This window comes from Myiozetetes cayanensis, unplaced genomic scaffold, assembly GCF_022539395.1.
Source record: "Myiozetetes cayanensis isolate MyiCay16 unplaced genomic scaffold, myiCay2020 scf24, whole genome shotgun sequence".
In the NCBI taxonomy this organism is placed as follows: domain Eukaryota; kingdom Metazoa; phylum Chordata; class Aves; order Passeriformes; family Tyrannidae; genus Myiozetetes; species Myiozetetes cayanensis.
Window position 1 is genome coordinate 6086228 of NW_026087456.1, and position 17736 is coordinate 6103963.

General features: G+C 41.9%; 1 protein-coding gene across 3 annotated transcripts in view; it reads right to left on the reverse strand.

The window, feature by feature from the left end:
• SPATA5 (spermatogenesis associated 5) overlaps positions 1 to 17736 on the reverse strand; it is a 413699-nt gene that overhangs the window by 380112 nt on the left and 15851 nt on the right. For all 3 annotated transcript variants that reach the window (XR_007629554.1, XR_007629553.1, XM_050320693.1), the window contains exons 10-11: positions 12123 to 12277; positions 6962 to 7171 (exon numbers count right to left, since the gene is read on the reverse strand). Coding sequence is in view for 1 of the 3 variants with exons in the window: in XM_050320693.1 (XP_050176650.1) it covers positions 6962 to 7171; positions 12123 to 12277 (365 nt within the window). In the remaining 2 variants the exon portion in view is untranslated. The remainder of the gene's footprint in view (positions 1 to 6961; positions 7172 to 12122; positions 12278 to 17736) is intronic.

The window sequence follows — 17736 nt, forward strand, 5'->3', positions numbered from 1 at the left end:
CTTAAGTAATTTTTTAACTATTTTGGCAATCAGGTAAGTTATGCCCTTCTGCTTGCTGAGCCAGATGGACACAGCTCCAGGCTTGTGCAGCATACAGCTCTGTCTAGTCTCTTCAGAAACACTGTGACAGCTTCACATACAAGTTCTGGGCTCTAACACAGACACGCTAAGCTATGTTAGCCATAGAGTACCATTCCTATGTTTTAAAACTCCAATTAAAGAGTTTGTATCACATCCTATCGATTATTACTCCAGATTATTACGATGAGTTAACGCACAATTCCTTTTTTGCCATGTTCGAAGAAGAAACATTGGGAACAGTCCCAATCCCGACTCTCTCAGCCTTATGCTCTACTATTACAACGTTAACTCATTTGGAAGAGACTCAGAAATTAGTTAGTCTGTCTTTTGGCACTGCAACTGCAATGGCAAAGTGCTCTCCCATCCCTCCCACACCCAATCCAGGGCAACACATGACTCAGGGTGGCTGCAGGGAAGCGAGTTAACAAGATAAACAGTGAAACTTCCTCTACTTCACCAGTAAGGCTGTACGTGTGTGACTTGGTAACTGGTTACGTGGCATAGAAAAATATTTGCTCAGAAAATACATGCATTATATTTGCTTGTTAAGAATAAAACCCACTCCTTCCTTACAGTGCTGCTTGAAGATTTCATCTGCCTCGCTCCCAGCTTCTCAGAACGAGGAAATCCCGGGCTGAGCGCCGTGCGCCGCTTTAATCGCTTCCTCTCCCTCTGCCCTGCATTCCGGAGCACCTTAAAAACTTGTCAACACCTGTCTGGTCTTTTAAAAGCTTCAACTTCAGCAGGTGCTTGTGGGCTCCAAAGTATCTAAGGGAGCAAACTGGCAAAAACCCATCATTCTCGATCCTTGCAGTGGAGTGGCCAGGAGCGGCACGATCAAACTGCGAAGGCAAATACAATATCCAGTTTGCTTTACTCTCATGCCCCAGAATTCACTTGTTTGCCACTTGCCTTGACCAGCAAACCTCAGTGACAACCTTCTGAGGCTTCTTTACACAAGACAGAAGCTGGTATTTGTACTGCAGAGTGAACTGACTGGAAACATTGCATTAAACTCAGCGCATGCGCCAGTGCCTTCGGAGAGGGTCCTCTCCAGCACACGGGCACAGCTGACACTTGGATTTACCAGCATTTTCCAAGCTCACAAAGTGCTGCACAGGCACAGCAGTGTCCAATCAGAGGTGAAACTCTACTGTGACAGAGCTGAAGCAGATCTAGAAGCAACCCACGCTGCTCACCTGCTCCATCCACAGACAAATCCCTCTACATTGTTGTTCCTGTTCCTCACAATTTCCAGCACCTGCCACTGCCACACTCTCCAGGACCAGGCTTGGCACCATTTGGGCAGGATCCACGTGGGATCAAAAATCTTACAGCAAAACTGCACAAAATTAGCCAACCCTGCTGCAAAAGTGTATTTGGCTGCTGACACAACACCCCTCCAGCAACACCCTATTCCACCACTGGTAACTTGAAAACAGGGAGAGAGAGACTAAGTGCTAATAAAAATTAATCTTGCAAAGTAATCGAGGAGGGACAAGGAAACAGAGACAGGGGATTATGTTCAATCATTTTCTGCCTGCACATTCACTTTTGGGAAGATTAGTGTAGGAATGCCTTATTTTATATGGACATATGATTTACATGGGCATATGATGAATGCCTAATTTTATTTTCAGTTGAGTAAGACATGCAGGTAGCTTCAGGATTAAAAGACCTTGAAGTATCTCAGTTTGTTTTCCCTTGTGAAAATTGTTATATTTTTCAGTTAGTATCACCATCTGATAATTAACTAACACGTAACTGTCAATATGTTACTGTGGATCTTTTTAGAAGTTTTTTCAAAACGAAGTTTCTCATAAAACCACAACGCTTTTTCATTTTTCATCTTCAGTGTTTTCCTTATAGCTAGTTACAGGCACTAAGCTTTCTTAGTTCAAGCTTCTGCCCACTGAAATCCTCATCAAAAGGCTAAACTGTCTCCCCAAAATTCACTGACAGTTCTTCACAAAGCAAAGCAGTCGACCTTTCCAAGCCTCATTAATCTGTTTGAGCTGCCACAGCCAAGGGCTGAAGGGAAAAGCAGAGGAAACTTCAATTGGAAAATATTTTGACATAATTGACCCAGATGACAAACTAAGCTTAAGCACATGTCAAGCACGGGGAGTGGTACAAAAGCCTCGGCTAGGTGATACAGGAAGTTAAATCAAGCCAAGGTGAAGTCAGAGCTCTGGGAACAGTGTATATTTTTGTAATTACTGCTAATTGAAAAAAAAAAAAAGATTCCTGCAGCCCAAGTTCTTAAATAACAGCAAATAAAATGTCAGGAATATTTTCTTTCTTCTTTATTTTATTTTTTTAAATCACACCATAGTTGGAGCTGCTTAGCATTGCAAACGATGTTTTAGAACAGTATAGTTCACATCATCTGAACCATTGCTTTCCTTGGTGTTAACATCCTTAAACACTCCTTACTGTCACAGGTGGGTTTGGTTTTCTTCGTTTGTTTTGTTTTGTGTGAAGGGTTTTTTTAAAGTATTGCTTCATCCTGTTTACAACAATTACCGTGTCTCACTTAGCTGAATTCCAAGGGGTTTAACTTTTGTAAGTCTAAATTCTGTTTTTCTTTTTAAGATTAAGCTGGTTTTTGTCACTATGCCTAAGTGAGTTTTTGCCTCAGTTTTGATTTTAAACAGGCAAACGTTAAGCATGGAGCAACAAAAGGAAAAATTATGCTTCCAAAACCTTTACAAGAACATAGAAGTTACATGACTTTTGTTGCTATATATTCTATAAACTCAGGTAATCTGCTTGTTGGACAGAAAACAGAACTCTGAGTCCCCATGGATCAGACCATCAGCTAAGGAATTCATTATATCTGGATATTGGAGTTTATCTGGGTAGGTACCGTGATGGTGCCCCCCAGCCTGACAACATCCAGTGTTCATTCTGAAATAGGTTAAAACCAAAAAAAGCACAATGGTTTTCTTATTTGGTAATAAAGTTAACGACCCAAATACCACAATAACAACAGGAGAAAAAAATTTCCACTCAGTTGCTTCCCAGAAAAGCAACAGAAAGTCTGTAAAGAAAAGTTAATACTCATTAGATCCTTAGCACAGCACAATGATACAGGATTTGCTAAAAATAAAATAAAATTAAAAAGCCAAGAGGGCAGTCATAACAAATCTAAATAAACTAAGATGCAAGACAAATGAAGATATAATTATCTATGCCATGCAGCAAGATAAAGGCGTTTCCTCCAAAAATATTCTTACAATATCACCACAAACCATTAGTGGTTTAATAAAAATACATCTTAAAAAAGCAGCCAGTCAAAGCTGACCCTAAGTGCAGGAACTGTCAAAACAGTACAGAGAAATACCTGCCACATAAACAGTCAGAAGAGGGAAAATAACCCACAGAAATAATACAGTGACAAAGGGCTTCATTTCCTTCATGTTCAATTCAGAAAGTTAAGTGACATCTAAAGCAAAAGTGTTAGAGAGATGGTTGTATAATACAACAGCAAGGTGTCACCAGCCTGGCAGAAGGTGAAAATTATATCCCTCATCCTATTAATATGGATAGGTCTAACATCTGCACAGAAATATCCTTTTCCTACTAGCAAAAGATGCATGAAATACATTTCAGAAGAAAATTTAAAACTTTGGGGCGAGCACAACGGGATTGTGAAGAAGTACAAAAGTGCAGAGAAGGCTGACTGAAATAAGCATTCAAACAGATCAAAAACTATTGACAAGACTGGTGATCAACCCTGAATAATGAAAAATTTCTCCCAAGTCCTTCCTTCACAGTCTTATACTCGCTTGTATCCATGACCACAAAACACTGAAAAATCTCCAAGAAGCTGAGAACAGTTCAGCTGCCTTTCCTGTAACAGAGGTTTGGGAGAGGGGAATAATCCAGATGACCACTAAAACCCTGAAAAGCCTCAGTGCTGCAAGAGATTTAGAAAAGGGGGTTGACAGGAAGGAGCAGGATAAGCCATCCCCTGGAAAGTAGTTGACAACCTCCTCCTCAGTAAATTTAGCAGATACATTGTATTAGAGACAAAGAAAGTCGAGAGAAGGAATAAAAATAAACAATTCCCCTTAGGAATTATATGCAAGATTGCTTTGTAAAACAAACCAATCCACAAACTGCTTTTCTCTTGGAAAAGCAAAAGGTCACTGATCTTGGTGAAAATACAGCTATAAAAAGTTTTTGGCCAAGTATCAAAGAGCATGTTTACAAAAGGGCCACATTCATTGTAACACCAACCATTCAAACCTCACAATAGACTTCAGGAGAGAACAGGATGCAACGTCAAACATCTGCTATCACGTTATTTTCTGCAGCTCCTCTGCCCAGAAATGACATCCACGCTCTGCCCATCTCCCGAACCTTACGAGAGGCCGGTCAGACGGAGCTGTGACAGCCCCCCGTGCCCAAAACACATGGAAAGGTCACATTTTAACAGCTGACACATAACTCAGCTGAAACATCTCATTTAACAGAGTCAGCTGTCCAAACTGCACAGGCACTGCACACACACACACATCTGGAAAACAGTGCAAAGCCTTCCTGGAACCCGGCCGGGGCAAGGGTGATACCTGCGGCACCGAGGCGGGACAGACAACTTAAGACCAGGAAAGTACATCCAGCACTTCTGGAGAGCTGGACTTACTGTGCCCATGGATCTGAAGTGTAGTGTGCAGACACAATAGGTCCATCTTTCAAAAAATCACTGGACCAAGCAAGCACTGCATGTACCAGGACTGATTTCCTCTCAGGTTTCAGCAGGCTCCCACAGCCAAAGCTAAGCCTCCTGTCTGCAGTCCCTTCCTGAGAAGGGCCCAGGAACCTGTGCTCCCTGGACTATCCCAGAAGAATATCCTGCAAGCTGTAAGGCAGACAATTCTCATCAAAATTACTTATTTGAGGCAGGAGAGACTGGAAGGAAAATGCAAGTCTGAAAAGTGAATTATCAAGAAACCTGATGTCAGTTCCAGGGATGGATATTTGAGACACATGTAAAGAAGAGGAAAATTAATAGGGCTATAAGCAAGAAAAAGTCCCCTCTCAAAAAACAAAACAAAAAAAACAAAACCCCCCCATATACATCTACTTCGGATTTACTGCAGGAACACATGCAGTAGAAATTAATCCATGGCTGTTGCACTTGAATAAGTGCTACAGACGATGTTTAACACATTTAGTACATGATGGATGTTGCCTTTTTCCCCTCCAGGAAACAAATGTGAAGTTGGAGCAAGTGGGCTACGTTCCTTTCCTGGAGTCAACATATCCAAGGCTGGACGTGCTCCAGAGATGTGCTTCTTGAAACATCTGTACATCAAATATTTGACCAGTTCCAGGTCAAGGGATTTAAACCAACAGGGAATAAAAGGCAGTTTCTTCAAGCCAGCCCCTTCTGCTACAGCTTGTCAATGATAGGGGGGTTGCACCCTCAGAACTCCACCATGGAAAAACTGTACACAAGCATTTCCTACCAGTGCACCTTTGCATATCTCCTGGTCAGCACTTTAGACAATTCACTGCATCAGTAAAAATGTCTGATGGAGCTATGACTGAGCGATACAGAAGAGCAACAGCATTCGTTTTTAACTTTTTTTTTTTTTTTCAGAGTGCTACCTTTTTTTCCCCACCCTCTCAGGCACCAGTGCTTTGGGCGAGACAAAGAGCAATGTTTTCTTTTAAGCAGCACAGGAGGAAAAGGTTACCTTGTTTACCAGTGACTCTGGAGTACAAAGAACTACTTTGTCTTTAGGGAAGAGGCAGTAAAGGTAGCGTTTCTTTAAGGGCTGAGGTTTCCAAGGCTGCTCTTGTTGAAGTGACCGTGACCCAGAGGCCTGTCTGCAATCCCAGGAAGCCTGGGCAGTGAAGGGCTGTTGGCTTTGGGGTCAGAGTGACTGCCCCTGATCCCAGAGAGGACAGGATCCAGAGGTACAGCGTGCCTGAAAGGAGGAGGAAGCTGTGCAGAAACTAACACAGAAGGCTTTGTGAGCAAAGAGATGGTCAACAGAGAAGAGGACGTGATCTTACTGCTGAGAAGGAGATACTTTCAAAATACTTAAACAAATGTTTTTTCTTGCACTTCATTAACATTCTGACACAGCTGCAGGACTACCCCATGTGGAATCACTCTGCTATCCTTTTTTTTTCCTTCCTATGCGTTGAAGCTCAGTATTACTATTAAATAGCTTCCATTCATGTGTTTTCCATACAACCCACAGTGATCAATTACACTGATTCACAGGCAAGGAAATCCAAAGTTTTTCTATACCTAAGGTGTTTCTTAACGCTGAGAGAATATCCCATTTATCCAGGAGTACTCCAGATATAACTGATTTTGCAAACTTCCTAAAAACTGACTGAAGTAGAACTATTTCCCCTTAGAAAAAAAAAAGACAAATAGGACAAGAAAAATCTGTAACGCAACATAAAGAGTAAGATAAAGAAAGTGATCTTCCTGAAGAAAGAAAAGGAATGTAAGAGATGAGATGATAACACTTCCATGCAATTATTACAGTAAGAGCAGCTACCCACTACCCAGAGTTGTGTTTCATTTATATCCCTTTTAAAATTTCACTGTTGCCGTTCCTAAAAATACTTTAAATAATGCCAGTATTTAAGGTGTCACTCCACAGCTTACTCACCCACCCAACATACAATTTCTGTGCTGTGCTAATACTTCTTGAAAGCATACAAAAAGGTACTACTCCTTTTCAGAAGAAACCCAAACCCAAACCTTTCCTGATATTTACAAGGTGTTTGCTGTAGCATCATACATAAGGATCAGAAACACCAAGAGCCTCTGGATACTTACAATGGAAATTGGTAAACCAGGAGCTGTTACAGAGGAGTGAAGAAAACACAAGTTTAAGTGGCCTACCTTCACTGCCAAGAAGTTGAGACCACTTTCATGGGCCAAAGCTTTTGCTATCATGGTCTTCGAGCATCCAGGAGGTCCGTAAAGGAGCACACCTTTTGGAGGCTGGATCCCCATGCGGATGAAGGACTCGGGATGTTTGAGAGGCCACTCAACTGCCTGCTTCAATTTCAGCTTCACGTCTTCTAGTCCTCCTATGTCTGACCAAGAGACCTGCAAAACAGACCATTTTGCTAAATTCAGACAGTGGAGAGAAACTACTGAAAAAGCAAACCACCAAAAAATGCTCCGTTCCACAGAATATGCACTGGTTATTTCCTGAGGTTGTTCTTAATGAGTCGCTTCTTCAAGAAGCCTTTTGTAAGAAAGAAGCAATTATTAATAAGAGTCACACACAGTAAAAGTCACACTTGCTTTGTGTTGGAGGATGCACGTGAAATCCATTCTATCTACTTCAGAGGTCAACAGCAAAGCCAGCAGTCACAACTCAGTTCTCTCGTTTTTAATGTGATGCCGAATTTGTAACACGACTGACTGTTGTTAGAAGTTTGGGGGGTTTCTCCACCTGTCACCACTATCACTCCAATACAGGACTTGGGCACCTGGGAGAAGTGACTAGAAGCTTGAGAACAAACAAGCCTCCAAACACACAAGCATCTACAGAAAAGAAAAACCACACACAAAAGGCAACACTCAAACGCAACTACAGCTAAGAAACAACCGCAGTTCTATGTGCTCTGCTGAAGACACAAGACAGGCTTGTCAGGAACACATCAGGGCAGAACTAATATGTCCTACCCAAAAAACCTGCTACACCTCTCCCCACGTCGCTGTCAACAAGCCTGAGACTTTTCCCCACATCCCCCAGCCAGTTCTTTGTCCTGTCACCATCCATTCCCATCCACTTCAAATATTAAACATGTCGAGACGCACTTAAATCAAACGATCTTCTGCCTTGAAACGCTCTTCCAAAAGTCTCCTAGACATAAATCACCCATCAGCTCTGGAAAGCCAGGTCATTTGAAAGGCAAGCAGAGTGTTACTGAGAGGCAAGGTATTGCCTTTCCCCTGAGCTGAAAACTGGTGTCACCCCTGGCCTGTCCTTATTTTCTCCTGATACCAGTACATGGAGTGGAAACCAGAAGCAGACAGTCCCTGAAAGAGGTAATTCAGTCTGTTATTGAAATGGAAGAAAAAGAGCATTTGGACGTGGTGGGAGCACTTTTGTTTAAGACCAATCATACTTCAAACCACACAGAACGTCTCCTGAATTGTCAGACTTTGACATATAAAAAAAAATTACAAAGGCAGCAGAGAGCAAACAGCAAAAATCAAGACATGTGGGTCAACCCCTGAGAAATACTCTGGGTTTAAAGGCTAACTGGAAGGTGAGGAGCTGCCCATCTGCTGCCTAAACATCATCCATCTCACACCAGGAATATGTCACAGAAACACTAGAAAAAAAACCAAACCTCTATCTTAGTAACCAACAGCTTCTGGTTCTTAAATAATTAATTTATAAGCCTGGAGAAGTATCAAATACGTAGAGTTGATCACCACTGCCTACCAAGAAGGATCTGAGAGCAGAAGGGATCTGTCAAAGGCAAAGGAAATTCCTATCACCTGACTTTGAGCTGGGTATCTTGGGCTCCCAACACAGCTGAGACAGAGAGAGACAGAAACCCACATACAGATTTTTAACTACAGTGAAGCAAACAGACCAGTCTATAAAAAGTGAGACCACGTGCCAGATACCTCACTTGCACCTGTCCACTGCTGCACCCATGTAAACCCTTGTCACTCAAATTTCAAGGTTGAGTAACATAATTAAACGCAGGACAGTTAAACTCAATCTTCCCACGTTACATAAGTTCGCACTTCTGAGTCAGATATGAAAGAGTGTGGTTTAAGGCTCATTTTAAAAAGATGTATTACCTACCCCTACAACCCTTAATTCTATCCAGCAGCTCTGTAAACTGCACACAACTAAATCCTGGCACTCTTAAACAACTTCTTCTTAGGGAAGAAGACTGACAACATCAGCTTGTTCTCCTTTTTCAGTATCAATCCTTACACATACCTGGTACAGCATGGACTAGTCATTCCTATCATCATGTCTTTCTATCTAGACAAAGAGTTTGACAAACATGAACAAAAATGTCTTAAAATTAACTGGCCCTCAGGAATTCCCTATAACTTTCAGCAACAGAAAGCAAAATGCACTTTGCACACATATAAAAAGCCAGGGAAAACATCTAAAATGTTATTTTTACCCTCTTGCAAATATTCAGTCTACTGCAACAAGTCTTCTGAGGCATTATTCAAGTGATTTTTCAGACCCACTGCATGTCATTTAACACCACCACCAGTGACAGAATTGCACAGAAAAGGTGAAGCAGAGCCACCTTCCATCAAGTTTGTTTCCAGTAAGCTGGAGACTTATTCTGATTTTGCTTACATTGAAAACTGGGAAAAGGAAAAAGAGGAAACAACTGGGTCAGGGCATGCAAATATGGCTACTAAAATGTGCGATCTCCTGTTAAAAAAATTAACCAGTCAGAAATTCGCTTATTTAGAATTTCTATAATACAAGGTATGGAATTGAAGCAGCAACAGTATTAATCAACCACTACCTTCACATTCTGGTCAAGCTGTAAACAAAACAGACTTTTATTTCCTCATTTCAAAAGGAGAGAGAGAAGTGTGGGTGGGGGCAGCCCACCAGCAATAGCTACACAGCTTTCACCTGCACAGGAACTCACGGGGAAGCTCCTGCAACACCAGCAATGAAGTGTGATATTCTGTCACCATGGAAATGATTTTAAAGATTAGCCTTGGGGCTGAGCTGACACATCCAAAGCCAGTGCTCTGCTGCAAGTGTGTAAGACCCCAAGATTTCATTACTGCCATAATCTCCCCAGGTCAACAGAGCTCAGAACATGACCCAGAGCAGCAACTCCCCAGAGGTTATTAAGCACCAGCAATGAAGAAATAAAGCAGACGTGCACAGGATGTCTCATCCAGAATCTTTTGGCTGCAAAGACACAAATCCAAGTGCTGAATTACAGCAAAGGGAGTGAGAGAGGCAAGCAAAACCCACAGCTAACAAAGTTTCAGGAAGACCCATAGGAGAGGGAGGAACAGCATCTACAGTGCAGCTCTCCAAAGAGCTGCAGTATTAACTTCCTGATTTATAACGTGCATCCCCTCCCTCCTAAATCCCTGCTGCAGAAAAAGCAGCCTTCTAAAAAGGCTGTAACACACAGCAAAGTTCAAGAAAGGTTCTGTAAAAATGGAAAACAAGATGCTATGTGGAATCAGGCAGCAAGTATTTTGCATTTGCCTCAGTCACAGCCTACACACATGGCAATCCAGGCACATGAGGAAGGACCTGTGGCTTTATTTAGAAATTACTTTGAACTCTTAATCAATTTCAAGTTAAAAGTCACAAAAATTTCAGTTAAATTCAGCATGTGCATCAATGGTTTTACCTGTAACTAACTACACAAGCCAAAATTCCCATCCACACCAAGGGGCCTGCCAAGCAAATCCTGTATCTGCAATAAATAGCTGAAAAGCTATTTATTTCTTTCTTCTCTTTGGAAAAAGAAAAATCTCATAGCTGATAATCTATTTAGTGTTTAGAGTTATTTTTAGTAAGGATTTTTTTTAGATGGTAGTGGCTACAGAATCATGGAGCGGTTTGAGTTGGAACAGACCCTAAAGATCATCTAGTTCCAAACTCCCCTTCTTCGGTAGGTGACACGGGAGGACACAAAATCTGTTGCATCCAGTACCTAAGTTTCTACTTTAAACTCACTCCAGGCACCAAGCAGATGACCTCCAATTTCCACTGCCTCTTCACAAAACATGCAGGTCCTCCACGGTGAAATGCAGGTCCTGTCAGCACTAAAGGAGTCTGCACTATGTTGTTACCTTCCCTTCAATAAAGGAATGAATTTCAGTAGCATTGCAGTGACTCAGGAGGTGTTTAACAAATAAAATCAAGTGACAATCAAGGAAGGCCCTGGCAGGATGATTTAGTGGACAACAGGAACCTGAGCAGTAGGCTGACCTGGACTGAGAACAGACTTCCTGCAGTACCTCAAGACCTTGCTTCTACCTGTGTGTATTGTGCTGTTTAGCAGCATTCCCTTGTGGATATCGATGCCACCACACCACTTCCAGGAAAAGCTGCCTGGGGCCAGCCCAGGCAATTCCACCCAGCAATTCCCTGCACAGCATGGACTCTGTTTAACAAGCCAAGTGTGACATCCGAGCCGGCTGTGTGCAGCATGCAGTGCGGAGATTTTATTTCCCATTCCTATAGTTTGGGAGTAAGGGTCTACAGTTGTGCAACCTAATGCCCAAGTGACTCATCTTCATGCAATGAGACAAAAATGTTTTCTTCTAGGGTTTGGGGAGCTGCTGAGAAACACCAGCACAGCCACTCACAGAGTCAGGATTCAGGAGGATTAAACACAAAGTTCTTTCGCTCGATCTTCTTAACCCGGATCAGAGTTGTCTTAAACCAGATCAGCTCCCCAACCCAATTTATGCTGAGTCTGCTACTGAACTACTCTTAACATGTAATTGAGAGGGCAGTGGGTAGGATAAAGATGAACCTGACACCACCAAAAGAACTGTTCATACCATCACAGCTTGTGACAGGCTTGGCAATGATAACCTGCCTACAGTGCTGAATTCTGCTTTCAGTGAAAAACATAATGCCACTGAAGACACTCAGGTCACATTTACATGAAAATCACAGCAATCAAACTCTCCACAGCTTTGTTTCCATACCCTTTGGTTACAAATGCTAACAGCTGGTTTCTGCTTTAGTTTCTGCTTGCTTCACAAAAGGCTCCAGCTTTCATGGCTGTTCAGGACCAGCTTTAAGCAGACATCTGAAGATTTTTACCCCATTAACCCCCTCAGCATCTAAAACTACAGAGCAGGAGATATGCTCCTGCACTATAAACTCTTCCTAAAGCATTTAAGAAATTAAGCTTCTGTAAACGGTTCTTCCAAATCCCAGTTAAATAAACAAATATGGAAACAAAAAGACGATGCACAGCATTAATCAGGAACTTAAGGCTTCACAAAGTTCCTCTCTTAACGTGGCTCTGGCAACGCTGCCAGAGTATTGCACAAAACAACTTACTTTTGGCACATCAATTGCCACCTCCCTCATGGCACTGGGCCTGACATCATTCATCCCCTGCAGGAAGTCATTGAAAGCAATCATCACTGACCCAGCCACCTCGGTGTCTAACAGGTTAGGGCTCTTCCCCAGCGCTCTCCGCAAGGCGTGCAAACCTATTAAAACAAGAAGAAAAAAACAAAAAAACAAAACCATGGAAATATGTAGACTTCCCCTTGGTTCTCACAAACAAAGTGTACCACACACAAACACGCAGCAGCTCTGGAAAGGAAATGATGTCCAAAGGAATGTGTCAGCGCCAGGTCTGAACTGCGTCAGAGAACACGCGAGACGCTTCTGATGGGAGAGCATGAAACAGGGGATTTAACAAGCACAGACAGAATATAAACTAAATCTGTTCCAAAAGACAGGATGAAACAGCCTTGTTCCTGTGTTCCCGGAGATGAGAAGAACAGAGAAAAACCTCCAAATATCCATACATTGATCTGAACACTTTTCTACACCACAGAGGAAGAGGGGCAATGAATATTCAAGGCAACATTAAATCAGCTCAAGTAAGACATCTGCAACCTGGTCCATTTCTCTATTATCAGGACTGTATTTTCCAAGCTGCTCTTAAAAGCAAACTGATGAGGTTTCTTTAACCTGCACTGGAACCCTATTTTGCCACCTGGTAAAATGCCAGACACCTATGTTTTTCTTGACATGCAACAAATACTCCCTGCAACACCCGACAGCTCTTAATTCCCTTCAGTGATCATACTTTTCAAATGAGGCATAGCTTTCACCTTCTCCTTTGTTTGGCCAAAACCACTCACACACAATACCTATAAATCTTCATACTTAATTCCTAGTCTCCCCCTATAAATCAATCCTTCAAAAGCCACACAAGTCCCACCCACTCACACATCAATATATCAATACTCCTTGGGCAGGACCAGGTTGTACCATTCGCACCTCCCAGGCATTCCCCGGAGAGCAACTGCAGCCCCTGTTGTGTAAGAGGCCCAGAAGCATCATGGTTTTCCCACTGTATAATTATCCCTTTTGAGGTCTAATATAACTCAAGGAGTTTTACTGCTTCTCTTTCCAATCCTGTTCTGTGGACTGAAGCTGTCAAATATCTTTTTTTGTATGTTATTAGTTGATGAGCATAATTTTATACGCAGGTATACACACATCAGATATTACGTATCTGTTGCCATGTGTTCCCAAACAAATGAGGCCGTTCATACCACGCCAGTTCACCTTGCATGACCATAAAAAGACAAACATTTGTTAAGTCTCTTCTATATTTAACCAAACAAAACACCAATTAGTGCTACATGAAAGGACAATAAAAGGGATTAAGCCGTTTCTGAAAATAGACATGGTTTTAACTTTCAGTAGATTGTTGTCTTTTTTTTTTTTTTCCCTGTAGAGGCACTGGTAGAAGCAGACATGCAACATTTCTGACAATCACAGGAATTCTGCATTTCCTACAATATATACAATGTGTGAAGAGATATAATATGTCCCCTGTGAAGCAGTACAGCTGGTGTCTCTCCATAAACTGCCAATTACAGCAGAGTCTGAGCACCTGCATCCAATACCCAGGCTCTTAATACAATAACACGAAGAAAAAAAAGTTTGTAATTCAGGTTTCCCCTTGCACAGAACATCCAAAACTAATAAGATACATAAATAAAAACATTCCATGAGGCCAAGGAGAAAAATGAAAATCTGGTCACCAGAGGACAAGCATAAAATACAACTGACTCATTTTAACAACCCAGACAATTTTCATGGTATTCCTCGCCCCCTTCTTCCTTCCTCTAAGGAGTTCATTTTAAGCAAACAAAAAACTTAACTGAGACAACATAGATTCACCCCTTAGACTTAAAAATTATATCCAGGCAAATAAACTCGACATCTTACTCCAGTGTCACTGCAGCCAACACTTTGCAGGGTGGGAGCAGGTATTTGGGTTCAGTCTTACATTTTCTTTTTGCTGAAGTCAATTCACGTGGGACACTCTCACTTTAAAAAAACGCAAGAATAATTAACACAGCATGAAATTAAGGCATAGAGGAAACAAGTAACTCCGCTCATTTCTGTACCTATCAGCTCCACTAAGTACCACTTTAGCCCAGTGCTCATGTGATGCATTTTAATTGTGTCATGGTTATCTTTTCTGGTTATCTGGCATGAGTAAGTCTCAAAACCAAATGAGCTTATTTTAAAAACTCAGAGAGCGCAGCACATAAGAAAGCCCAAGGAAAACACCGCTCTTCAGGTTTGTTACTGCCTGTGCTACGAGGAGTACGAGTGAAATCTCAGTCCTCAGCAGCGGGTTTGAAAGGCAACAGCCTTGATCCAGAACAGGAATAAAGAGGTCACAGCTTTCCAAACAAAGCCGGAATTCATTTCAGCATGTGCACGCACACGCCACTGCACAGGTCAGCGTTTAATTGAAACAGTGTTTTACATTAAAACAATAATAAAAAACAGATTGAAAAAGAAAGCATGATTCTTCCTGTTTCCTCCTGTTATCATAATCATTCTTTCCTGCACTTCAGATTGACCTCTAACCAGAGGGAGTAGAGGGGGGGAGTCTCAGTAACAGGAGAAGGATAGAGCCAGTGGTTTGCCGGAGGCAGAAAAACACATCCTTGTCTGGAGACGCTGAGAGATGTTAAATGCTGAGAGATGTATTTAACGTAAGCAAATGCAGGGTGGGATGCAAACCACGCTGCCAGAAGCAAGGCAGAGGCAAAGGAGGGGGAACACTACAGCAAACACAAGTCTATCACTACAGAAGTCACCGTGAAGATGCAAACAGTCACACCTCAGAAAACATCAAGCAGCTCAGGTTAGCTCCTGGGTATCTTCCACGTTGGAATGTTTTGGGTTGAGTATATGCCATGGCTGTTAACTGACTGAGCACAGCACTTGTTTCAGCTCTGCTTGTTCCTTTTCAGATGCTACTCTGTTTTTAAGAATTAATGACTATCGATAACTTTTAGCAGTGACTGAGGAGGTTCAGAAGTGGGCGAGTGGGTTTTCACTTTTATTCCAGTCCTGCCTGAGGGGAGGAAGGACTCAGATGTACTTAGCCCGCTGTAGGGTCAGTGGGACTGTTCACACAGGCATGGGATACCCACTTCTAATCAAGGGATACATGACCAGTCCCAAGGACTGCCCTATGCAGAGCAGAAACTCAACTTGGAAGGCAGCCACCAATCCTCAGGGGAGCAGTACGGAAAATCCCAGTTAAAAAATAAAAAAAAAAAAAAATAGAGAGAGAAAAGAAAAGAAAGAGGCATAATAAGGCATGCATGATTACAAACAATGGAAAATAAACAGCTTGTTCCAGCCCAGAAACTATGCTCTACCTCTCCAACTCATCCTGCCTGTCTAGAACAGAGGAAACTAAGAGGACAGAAGGGAAAAAACCAGCAGAACGTCCTGTCCTGGTACAGATGATCCTTCTTTGGTACCAGGCTACTCATGAGGTCAATAGCATTGTTTGCCTGTAAGATCCTCTTGCTCATAGCTTGGCTAAGTTTTGGCACCTTAGGTCATAATCACAAATATCTGAGCCTAAAAATAGACTCTATGACACTGCTGTATTTGTCAGAGTCTGTGTATAACTACACACTACTGTAAATAATAGAAAGCATCCACTCAGAAGGACCAACATATATACTTTAGGTTTCCAAAACAGAACATACACAACACTTGAAGAAATAAACTGAACCAAACCAAATTGTTAATCATGCTCATTTACCGCCCATCAGCTGTTTCTTCCACAAACCCATCCTGCCTGGACTCACTCTACCAGAATTTCTAAGCAGCTCCAAAGAATTGTAATCTTCTTGTAAGATTGTTTACAAAGGGAAATGTTCCTTCTTTCCCCGCTAATCTGGCATTTCCCTCCCAGATTCTTACAGCCAAACCCAGAAGACACATAGCATTTCTTCATGTGACAGCTGACAGATCCGACCCTCCTGTATTCTAAAAACTGCTTCTCTCCTGCAGGGCTGGCAGTGGAATGCTCAACAGAGGAGCATAGATGGGTAAGATCTCAGCTTCCAAATGGCACTGAATGGGGCATCTTCCTCTACTTCCAGATTTTTACGTGCTATTCTTCAAAGTTTAACAGGTTTATGCACACAAAAAAACCATTCCACGTGACTTAGAAACAGTTTATAAATATATTTTTAAATCTTTTTTTTTCTTTTTTTAATTTAACGTGTCCATAAAATTCACACCTACTCAAAAAACAAATCAGGAAGCAGAAAGCCTTACTTTTTTTTGCTCTCAAAACCATATTCTGCAATCTGTCTTTAGCTGCCAGAGCTATATGGGAAAATCCCTGAAGAACTTCCATAACACTGTTTGCACAGGAAAGATAATGCCCTTAAATCCCTTGTAACCATAACACTGCAAATTCACTGGGCTAACCTGAGCACTAACCTACTGCAGGGATTATGTACAGGATTTATAGTCCTTCCTGAAGAGCCCTGGCATTTGCTGGAACATGTCTATGGAGCTGCCTGAAAGTTGCTGAGAGGTAGGACAGGGGAGGGGAAGGAAGGAAGGGAGGAAGGAGGAACTGTATTTTCCAAACTTCTTTCGTACAGGAAATAGTTTATTCACAGATCAGGTATACACACGTCATTTATCCTAACCCAGAGACAACAGAGGGAAATAAGGAATACCAGACTGCCTGTTCCTCATCCATAAGCATACCTAAGCTAAGGGGAGTCACACGTGTGTTAGAACAAAAATAAGGACCAACAGGCTACCAGAATTGCAAGGGCACAGTCCAAGAAGCCACAGTCCATGGCTGAAGGTCAGTCTTGTTGTAATTAGGAACGTTGGTAAGTCAGGATATAACTAAAAATTAATGTCAGGAGACCTATGAAAACTTTGCCTGAAAATATTTAAGCTGTCCCCCAGCAGTAACTAATCATTCTACATATTAGCCCACTGCTAACTGACTTTAGTCCCACAGAACTAACACAGATATACAACTCTAGCTACATTTCACCAGAGTATCTTTCATGATCTTTTATCAATTAAACAACAGAACTAAGGCTGCTTTCAGATACTGCGTTTGCCATTGTGTTTCCCAGAAAAATATTTTACCTGGAGCCTGAGAGGGAGTCCAAAAACATCGAATTTTTCTGCTACAGGACCATTTCTACACAAATAGTTTGTCTGAGGTATAGTTGATGACTAAGACAGTACCTGCCCCAAATTTATCCTGTCCTTAAGCAAAATGACATTGTGACATTATGACATTTCACAGCCAGGGCTGCACCAACACAGCTCACCCTGCAGTCCTGCACCACCTCACCCTTCAAACCAAACAACTTGTTTTGGGGCTGACCAAATCAATCAAACCCAGAAGTTCCTAGATGCATTGCCACACACACACACATAATACAGTTTCTTTCCTGCCACTCAAGCTGCAGGAGCAAGAACACGGTGACTACCTGCCAAGCAGGTTAATTTAAAATATTAGTGACAGTTACTGATCAACTGTCCTGAAAATATTCCCTATTTCCTGCTTATATAAATATCAGCAGACAGAATGGGATGTGCTCTAAACAGATTTTTAAGTACT